Genomic DNA, 10,604 nt, shown 5'->3' on the forward strand with positions numbered 1-10,604 from the left:
TGTGTCCCCACCCTCCATGTGTGTGTGTGTGTGTGTGTGTGTGTGTGTGTGTGTGTGTGTGTGTGTGTGTGTATGGGTGAATGAAATGAATGGGCAAATGCTGTAAAGCACTTGGAGTGTGCTTGAATGTGTACAAAAATGCTATATAAGTACAAGTCCACTTACCATTTAAACCTCTCCAGATACTCCTGGACCACCAGTCAACCTAATGGTGAAAGAGACATCCAAGGACAGTGCCTCCATTTACTGGGATGCTCCTCTGATTGATGGTGGCTATGAAGTTACCCATTACATTGTGGAAAAGCGTGACACTGAGAGGAAGGCCTGGTCCACCATCTCCAGTGACTGCACCAAGACATCATTTGAGATACCAGACCTAGATGCTGGACGGTCCTACTACTTCAGAGTGTCAGCAGTCAACAAGCTTGGAGCTGGAGAGTGTTGTGAGACAGCTGACTCAGTCAGAGCAACGGGTGGGTTGGATGATCATAGATTTTGTACTATGTTCATACAAATATGATACTCACTGCATTCCTGTTTACGTTTTCAGAGGCACCTGGGCCTGTCATGGACTTTAAGGCTCTGCTAGTTACCAAACGTTCTTGCACTCTAAGCTGGAAGAAACCACTCACCGATGGTGGCAGTCGAATCACCTGCTATGTACTGGAGGTACTCAATGGGGAAGACAAGTACAAGGAGCTAATGAGGTCCAAGAACATGCAATACAGTGGCAAGGACCTTGTGGAGGACAGAGAGTATACTTACAGAGTCAAGGCTGTGAATGACTCAGGAGAGAGCTCTGCCAAACAGCTCAAGGTGGTTGCCAAAGACCAGCTCAGTAAGTTTCCATATTTATAATACTTGTAGACAAAGAATTATTTAAGAAAATGTGTGAAACAGTTTAAGTGCTTGCTCCTTCCCCCTGCAGTCCCTCCCAGCTGTGACTTGAGAGACCTGCCCGACATGTGCTACATTGCCAAGGAAGGCAGCACTGTCCGTCTGAAGATCCCAATAGCTGGCAAACCTACGCCTAAGGTCTCCTGGAAGAAGGGAGAAGACGAAGACCTGACAGATACCGGCCGAGTCTGTGCTGAATCCTCTGCAATCAACACCACCCTACTGATCAGAGACTGCCAGAGGAGTGATGCTTCCAAATACACCATCACCCTGAGGAACAGCGCAGGAAGTAAGGAGTCTACCATCTTCATCAGGTAAGAATCAAACTCTACTATGGCTGTTAATTTGAGGGCGTGTAATACAACACAAAATATTTCTTCTCAAAATGTGTCATACTGTGTTAGTTTCAATCATATCCATGCATTACTGGCTATTATAAAATAATAAATAAATGAAAATAGAAAAAACTATTGAATCTATCTCTGTTTAGGGTGGTGGGTAAACCTGGCATCCCTGTTGGACCCATTAAGTTCAAAGATGTTGCTGCTGACGGTGTTACGCTGAAGTGGGCCGCTCCCACAGATGATGGTGGTTCAGAGATTACCAACTACATCCTGGAAAAGAGGGACTTCATTACCAACATGTGGGTGACTGTGTCTTCCACTGTGGAGACCAACACCATGAGGGTGACCAGTCTCCATGAGGGCACAGAATACATCTTCAGGGTCTCTGCTGAGAACAAGTACGGTGTTGGAGAGGGACTCAAGTCTGACCCCATTGTTGCTAAACATCCATTCAGTAAGTGGCTGTAACTTATTTAAAAGGCTGATTGTTTAGGTATTGAACTTAAAAATTGAGCTTTTCCTGACTACTGTGTTGCTGGTTGTCGACAGATGTCCCCGATGCTCCTGCTCCTCCTCAAATCATGAGCATGCGTCACAACTCTGCTTACCTGGCCTGGTCTGACCCCAAAAAGACTGGAGGCTCTCCAATCACAGGTAGAGTCAGCCTGAATACATTTGACCTACATACAGTCAAACAGCTATGTTGTTTATTCTTATATGACGTACACTGTATCATTACTTCTTAAAGCACCGTGTTTGATATGCTACTCGTGTATGTGGCACATGAGCTTAATGTCAATTTTGTATTTCTCCCTTTGATACTACATTTAGGCTACCATGTTGAGTTCAAGGAGAGGAACAGTATTTTGTGGAAGAGGGTGAGCCCAGTTGCCTTGAGGATGAAGGAACACAAGGTCACTGGGCTGACTGAAGGCCTGGAGTATGAGTTCAGAGTCATGGCAATCAACCTGGCTGGCATTGGCAGACCAAGTGCTCCTACAGAGCCACGGGTGGCCCTGGATCCCATTGGTAAATGTGAAGAGTGTAAACAATACTAATATGTAAACATGCAATGCTGCATTCTGATGTTTTTTAATGTCGGTATTGTTAGATGCCCCTGGTAAACCTGATGTGATCAGCATCACCAGGAGCACCGTAACCCTACAATGGACCGCACCAGAGTCTGTTGGTGGCCACAGGTTAACTGGCTACATCGTTGAGAGGCGCGACTTGCCTTCAAAGATCTGGGTGAAGGCCAACAGTGTGAATGTTGTGGAGCCTGCATTTACTGTCATTAATCTTCAGGAGGGCTGCAAATATGAGTTCAGGGTCAGGGCGAAGAATGCTGCTGGTGCTATCAGCCCACCTTCTGAGCAAACAGATACCATTCTCTGTGCAGATGAATATGGTGAGATGAAGATTTAAAATTGTGTAAAATCATTTCGAATGCATGCAGTGTTACGTTATGGCACAGAGGTGGAGACTTGGCATGCTAAGAGATAACTGTCTCCTATTTTTTCCAACAGCTGCACCAACCATTACTATTGATCCTCAGGTGATGGAGGGTCTGACTGTTCGAGCTGGTGATACTATTGTCATTAATGCCACAAGCATTTTAGGCAAACCTGCACCAACCTCATGTTGGTCAAAGGGAGGGAAGTACTTTAAACCATCTGACCTTGTTCATATTGAGACTACTGCAACTTCCTCTACTCTGTCCATCAAATATGCCAGCAGGAAGGACTCTGGCGAGTACACTATCACTGCCAGTAACCCCTTTGGTGTAAAAGAGGAAACTGTCAAGGTCAATGTTCTGGATGTTCCTGGTGCTCCTGGACCCATTGAATGTAGTGGTGTCTCCTCTGAAAAGGTCACTCTTACCTGGACAGCTCCAACTGCAGATGGAGGCTCTCCTATCAAGTATTATACCCTGGAGAAGAGGGAGACCAGCCGTCTGCTCTGGACTGTCCTGGAAGAGAAGGTCATCGACTGTCACTATGTGGCCAACAAACTCATACAGGGCAATGAATACTTCTTCAGAGTCTCTGCTGTTAACCAGTATGGTGCCAGCGAGCCATCTCACTCTGAGGCAGTCAAGATGGTTGATAAATATGGTATGTAAAACTAATGTTCAATGTGTCTTGCATTCTACATTTGTATTATTTTTTTTAGATAAAATATTTCAGGAATAAGAATATAGGCTACTTTGATTCACCAAGTGTTTCTTTTATCTATATGTGTAGGTCCTCCTGGTCCGCCGTCCAAACCAGAGGTTGAGAAAGTTGATGCACATTCAGCCACTGTTACCTGGAGGAGACCAGCTGAGGATGGAGGAAGTGATATCATAGGTTACAGTGTTGAGAGGAAGGAGAAAAAGGCTATGAGATGGGTCAGGGTGACCAGGAAATCCATTACTGAGCTTCGTTATGAAGTCACTGGTCTAACTGAAGGTGTGGAATATGAATTCCGTGTTCTTGCTGAGAACAAAGCTGGCTTTGGAGAGCCGAGTGAACCATCTATGCCTGTCAGAACAGCAGTTGCTGCCAGTAAGTAAAAATAAACATTTGAGCTGTGAAACATAAACAGGCCACCAATATCAAATTCTTCCTTTAAGCAATTTAAATTATTCTTATAGAATGTTATACTTTGTTTTAAAAGACACTGACCACATCTTTAATGTCTGACAGATGTGCCTGGACCTCCAGTCAATCCAAGAGTCACAGACACAACCAAGACCACTGCAACTTTGAACTGGGGAAAACCTCTTGATAATGGTGGCCTTGAAGTCACTGGATATGTGATTGAGCACAAGAAGGAAGGAACAGAAGAATGGATTAAAGATACGCCTTCATCTCCACTTAGAATCACAGAGTTTGTCATTTCCAAGCTGGAAACTGGTGCAAAATACCACTTCAGAATCAGTGCCGTAAATGGTAAGGGAGTAGGTAAACCTGCTGAAACTCAAGAACTGGTTGAAATTGTGGAGCGTGCAGCTGAACCAGATTTTGAGTTGGACGTTGAGTTGAGAAGAACCCTTGTTGTCAGGGCTGGTTGCTCAATTCGCCTCTTTGTGCCAATCAAGGGACGTCCTATACCTACAGTCAGCTGGACTAAGGAGGGTGGTCCAGTTCCACGTGCAGTCATTGACAACACTGAGTCATTTACAATGCTTCTCATTCCTGAGAGTTCAAGGACTGATGCAGGCAAATATGAGCTTACTCTCAAAAATTCATCAGGAAAGAAGAGTGCCGATATACACGTGAGAGTTCTGGATTCACCTGGGCCTCCACTTAATCTAAAACCAGTTCATATTGACAAAGAAAGCATTACTCTGCAGTGGGAGATGCCTCTTATTGATGGTGGAGCCAAGATCACAAACTATATCATTGAGAAGAGAGAATCAACACGCAAGGCTTTTGCTACTGCTGTTACAAATTGCGCAACCACTTCAGTCAGGATTGGTAACCTGGGTGAAGGCTGTGAGTACTATTTCAGAGTTTCTGCTGAGAATGAGTATGGCATTGGAGAAGCAGTTGAAACTGCAGATCCAATTCGTGCATCCCAGGCACCATCTCCTCCAGAGAGTATTATTCCTACTGATGTCACCAAGAACTCCGTGAGCCTGGCTTGGACCAAGCCCAAGCATGATGGTGGAAGCAAAATTACAGGATATGTCCTCGAAGCCCAGAAGAAGGGAACCGATCAGTGGACCCACATTTCAACAGTCAAGACGATGGATTTCACAGTGAAGAGTCTAAATGAGAACGAGGAGTATATTTTCCATGTAATGGCTGTCAACCAGTCAGGAAGAAGTGCCCCACGTGTGAGCAAACCCATTGTTGTCAAGGATTCTACTTCACTACCCGAGTTTGACCTGCGTGGTTTATGTCAGAAGACTGTTATTGCCAAGGCAGGAGAAGACATTAAGGTTGAAATTCCAGTTATGGGACGTCCAAGACCATCTATCTCTTGGCAGAAGGATGGCACAGCCCTGAAGCTCACACAGAGAACCAGTGTGGAGGTGGCTGCTGCTACTGTTATTCTCAGCATAAATGAATGTACCAGAGCTGACAGTGGAGTATACACCATGACAGGAAAGAATATTGTTGGCTCTGTGACAGATAACATCTTTGTCAAAGTACATGATGTACCTGGTCCACCCAAAGGACCAGTTAATATTGTGGAGATATCTCGTACCTATTGTAGTTTTGCATGGGATGCTCCTGAGAATGATGGAGGTGTTCCCATCAACAGCTATGTGGTTGAAATCAGAGATACCACTTCCCAAACATGGACAGAGCTGTCCTCCACTGTCATCCGTACCATGTTCAAAGCCATTCGGTTAACCACTGGATCAGAGTATCAGTTTAGAGTTAAGGCTAAGAACAGATATGGTGTTGGACCACCCATAACCTCAGAGGCAGTTGTGGCTGCCTATCCATTCAGAGTCCCTGGACCTCCTGGTACTCCTAATGTTGTTGCATTTACCAAGGACTCAATAACAATTGGCTGGAATGAGCCTGTGTCTGATGGTGGAAATGAAGTTATTGGTTATCATGTAGAGAGGAAAGAAAGAAGTGGTATCATATGGCAAAAGATCAGCAAGGGTCTTGTGAAAGGAAACATCTTTAAATCCACAGGGCTGGAAGATGGAATTGCCTATGAGTTTCGTGTTATGGCTGAAAACATGGCTGGAATTGGTAAACCCAGCAAGGCCTCAGAACCAATACTCGCCTTGGACCCTGTAGACCCACCAAGTAAGCCTGTTCCAATATCTGTCAACAAGAATGCTATCACTATTCAGTGGACAAAGCCTGAGTATGATGGTGGTTTCAAGATAACTGGCTACACAGTGGAAAAAAGAGAACTGCCTGCTGGTCGCTGGATCAGAGCCAACTTCACTAATATCATTGAGACAGCATTCACTGTCAGTGGACTGACTCAAGATGCCTCCTATGAGTTCCGTGTCATAGCCAGGAACTCAGCAGGTGCTGTGAGTATGCCCTCTGAGTCCTCCGACCCAATTACCTGCAAAGATGACATTATACAGCCACGCATTATGGTTGATGCCATCTTTAAAGATGTTATTCTACTAAAGGCAGGAGAGTCCTTCAAGCTTGATGCTGACATCGCTGGTCAACCAACCCCATCTATGGTTTGGACCAAGAACGAAAAGGAGGTTGAGAACACAATGAAACTAGAGGTTAAGTACACTGAACTGACAACCACTCTTACCAACAAGGATTCTGTCAGATCAGATGGAGGAGAATTTGTTTTGACTGCCACTAATGTTGGTGGCTTTGCTAAGCACATCTTCAAAGTTAAAGTGCTCGACAGACCTGGACCACCAGTTGGACCTCTTAAGGTGTCTGATGTCACAGCTGAAAATTGTGTACTCACTTGGGCTCCACCTGCCGATGATGGAGGTGCCAAAATTGAAGGATATGTGATTGAGAAGCGTGAGTCAAGCAGACTGGTTTGGACCAATGTGGTTTCAGGCCTGCAACTCACACAATATAAGGTGACCAAGCTGCTCAAAGGAAATGAATACATCTTCAGAGTTATGGCATTAAACAAATATGGACTTGGTGAGTCTCTTGATTCTGAGCCCACTATTGCAGACAACCCTTATGTGATCCCAGATCCTCCAGAGAATGCTGAGGTGGCAGTTATTACTAAAGACTCAATGGTTGTTAAGTGGCAAGCACCTAAGAGTGATGGTGGAACTCCCATCACCACCTACAACATTGAAAGGAAAGACAGAATAGGCCTCCGCTGGGTCAAATGCAACAATAGGATTGTCAAAGATCTACAATTCAAGGCAACAGGCCTTGTTGTTGGACATGAATATGAGTTCAGAATAACTGCTGAGAATGCTGCTGGAATGAGTGCACCAAGTGTATCCAGTCCCTTCTACAAGGCAACTGATGCACTGTATAAACCAGGGGCTCCATGCAACCCCAGAATCTTGGACACAACGAGCTCCTCAATTACTATCGCCTGGAACAAACCTATATATGATGGTGGCTCTGACATCACTGGCTACATTGTAGAGACCTGCATCCCATCTGAAAAGGCAGAAGAGGAGGAATGGACCATTGTGACACCCAAAGAAAGTCTTCTTGCTACCTTATTCACCATTATTAACCTGAAGGAGAACCAGGAGTACAAGATTCACATCTCTGCTATCAACAGTGAAGGAATTGGAGAGGCAGCATCTGTACCTGGCAATCCCAAGGCAGAGGACAGGCTTCTCCCACCTGAGATTGATTTGGATGCTGAGCTCCGTAAAGTTGTCAGTCTTAGAGCTTGCTGCTCTCTTAGACTGTTTGTACCTATCAGAGGCAGACCAGCTCCTCAGGCCAAATGGACCAAGGGAGATGGTGAACCTATTGAGAGGGCAACCATTGACAGCACAACATCATACACATTGCTTGTAATTGAAAATGTCAACAGATTTGACAGTGGAAAGTATAATCTTACAGTTGAAAATAGCTCTGGCTCCAAAACAGTTACAGTTCAAGTCAGGGTGCTTGATACACCAAGTGCCCCACAGAATCTGAAGGTTACTGCTGTCACAAATAAAGCTGTCAGTCTGACTTGGGACCCACCAGTGAATGACGGAGGAGCTAAGATTAAGAACTATATTGTTGAAAAACGTGAGTCCACAAGGAAAGCATATGCCACAGTCAGTGCTAACTGCCATCATACCACTTTCACAGTCGACCAGCTCCTGGAGGGATGCAACTATTACTTCAGAGTTTTGGCTGAGAATCACTATGGTATTGGTCTGCCCATTGGGACTAGTGAATCAGTTAAAGTGTCTGAGAAACCACAGCCACCTGGCAAAATCACTCTTAAGGATGTTGCCAAAAACAGTGTCACCCTTTCCTGGGAGAAGCCAGAGCATGATGGTGGCAGCAGAGTGGGCTGTTATATTGTTGAGATCCAGCCTAAAGGGGTTGATAAGTGGACACAGGCTGTGATTGTAAAGGAAACAGAAGCTACTATCAGTGGACTTAATGCAGGTGCAGAATACATGTTCCGTGTAGCAGCAAGAAATGAGAAGGGAACAAGTGAACCACGACAACTCGGTGTGCCGGTGATTGTAAAAGAGTTTGTGATTGCACCTGTTGTCAAAATGTTGTTCAACACATTCACTGTGTTGGCAGGAGAAGATCTAACAGTGGAGGTTCCGTATGTTGCACGTCCCAAAGCAACTGTCTCTTGGGTAAAGGATGGTCAGCCTCTGAAGAGAACTACCAGGACAAACTTTGATGCAACAGACACAATGCTAAACCTCAGCATAAAAGAGGCTGCTAAAGATGATGTTGGACACTACCTTATTACTCTTAGCAACACAGCAGGAGAGACAGTCACACATATTGGAATCATTGTTCTTGACAAACCTGGTCAGCCAGGTGGTCCTGTTAAGGTTGAGGAAGTCACCTCTGACAGTGTAACAATCTCCTGGAACCCACCAGGGTATGATGGTGGTTGCACAATCAAAAACTATATTGTGGAAAAGAGAGACACATCCACAACTAACTGGATGGTTGTATCTCCCAACCTTGCAAGGACAAAATTCAAGGCAGGCAGACTGACAACTGGCTCTGAATATCAGTTTAGAATCACAGCAGAAAACCGATATGGAAAAGGCCCAGCTCTCCTATCAGAGTGTGTTGTGGTTCAGTACCCATACAAGGTCCCAGGACCCCCAGGAACACCATCCATTGCAGCCCGCACCAAGGACAGCATGGTAGTGGCCTGGAATGAACCTGTTAATGATGGTGGAAGTGCTATTTTGGGCTACCATCTTGAACGCAAAGAGAGAAACAGCATTCTGTGGATCAAACTTAACAAGTCCCTTATTACTGACCAAACCTTCAAGACCACTGGTCTGGAACCAGGAATGGAGTATGAATACAGAGTTTATGCTGAGAACATTGTTGGAATAGGAAAAGTGAGCAAAGTGTCTGAGGGTTATGTTGCTAGAGATCCCTGTGATCCTCCTGGTACTCCAGAGGCAATAAAGATCACCAAGGACTCAGTGACCATTGTTTGGACCAAGCCTGAGTACGATGGTGGCGCAAAGGTTACAGGTTACATTGTGGAAAAGAAGGAGCTTCCTGAAGGTCGTTGGATGAAGGCTAACTTCACTAATGTCATTGAGACAGAATATGTTGCAACTGGACTTATGCAGGACAAACAGTATGAGTTCCGGGTAATTGCCAGAAATGCTGCTGGTGTTTTCAGTATCCCCTCTTACAGCACCGGTCCTATCACTGCCAGGGATGAGACTGAACCACCACGCATCAGCATTGACCCAGAATATACACAGACCATTGTGGTTAATGCTGGAGAAAACTTCAAAATTGATGCAGATGTTCATGGCAAGCCATTGCCCTCTATCCACTGGATGAAGGGAGAGCTGGAATTGGGCAACACTATTTACAGAGAGATTAAGAACACACCCACCAAAGCACATATATCTATCAAAGAAGCTAAACTTTCTGATTGTGGCCAATACACTCTGCTGTTAAAAAATCTAGGAGGAGAAAAGGCTGTACATGTAAATGTGGTTGTTCTAGATAAACCCGGAGAGCCACAAGGACCTCTTGTTGTTACAGAAATTACCAAAGACCAATGCTGCCTTGATTGGAAGCCACCCCTGCAAGATGGTGGCAGCAAGATATCTCACTACATTGTAGAGAAGCGAGAGACAAGCAGACTAGTCTGGACTGTTGTTGACCCAAAAGTGGAGAACATTTGCGTTAAGGCTACCAAGCTGCTGGAAGGAAATGAGTACATCTTCAGAGTCCATGCTGTCAACCAGTTTGGTGTAAGTGCACCACTTGAGTCTGATGCTGTCATAATCAAAGATCTGTATGTGTCCCCTGGAACACCCAAGAACTTAGAAGCATCAGATATTAAAAAGGATTCAATGGTGCTCACCTGGGAGGCTCCTTCTGAAGATGGAGGCAGTCCCATCACTGGATACATAATTGAGAAACATGACAAAGAGGGCATAAGATGGATGAGATGCAACAGGCAACCTGTCTCTGACTTGACATTCAAGGTCACTGGACTCCTGGAAAGCCATATTTATGAATTCAGAGTTGCTGCTGAGAATGCTGTTGGTGTTGGTGAGCCATGCTCCCCTACTGTATTCTACAAAGCTCTTGATCCCATCTTCAGACCTGGCCCACCACATAATCCAAGAGTTACTGACACAACAAAAACATCAGTATTTCTGTCATGGGGCAAGCCAGTCTGTGATGGAGGCTGTGAGATTCAGGGATACATTGTTGAGTATTGCACTACCACAGTGCCAGCTGAGGCCCCTGCTCAAGCCCCAGCTGC

The 10,604-nt window shown here is 45.1% G+C and overlaps 1 protein-coding gene across 1 annotated transcript in view; it reads left to right on the forward strand.

The window, feature by feature from the left end:
* Nucleotides 1–10,604, forward strand: part of LOC109970431 (titin-like) — a 206,786-nt gene that overhangs the window by 153,341 nt on the left and 42,841 nt on the right. The window contains 10 exon segments of the mRNA XM_020617984.1: nucleotides 183–473; nucleotides 551–838; nucleotides 929–1,211; nucleotides 1,388–1,695; nucleotides 1,791–1,895; nucleotides 2,073–2,270; nucleotides 2,353–2,649; nucleotides 2,768–3,355; nucleotides 3,485–3,787; nucleotides 3,929–10,604. The exon segment at nucleotides 3,929–10,604 is cut by the window's right edge and continues 4,165 nt beyond it. Of these exon segments, the coding sequence (XP_020473640.1) occupies nucleotides 183–473; nucleotides 551–838; nucleotides 929–1,211; nucleotides 1,388–1,695; nucleotides 1,791–1,895; nucleotides 2,073–2,270; nucleotides 2,353–2,649; nucleotides 2,768–3,355; nucleotides 3,485–3,787; nucleotides 3,929–10,604 (9,337 nt within the window).

Source organism: Monopterus albus, unplaced genomic scaffold (assembly GCF_001952655.1).
Source record: "Monopterus albus unplaced genomic scaffold, M_albus_1.0 scaffold198.1, whole genome shotgun sequence".
In the NCBI taxonomy this organism is placed as follows: domain Eukaryota; kingdom Metazoa; phylum Chordata; class Actinopteri; order Synbranchiformes; family Synbranchidae; genus Monopterus; species Monopterus albus.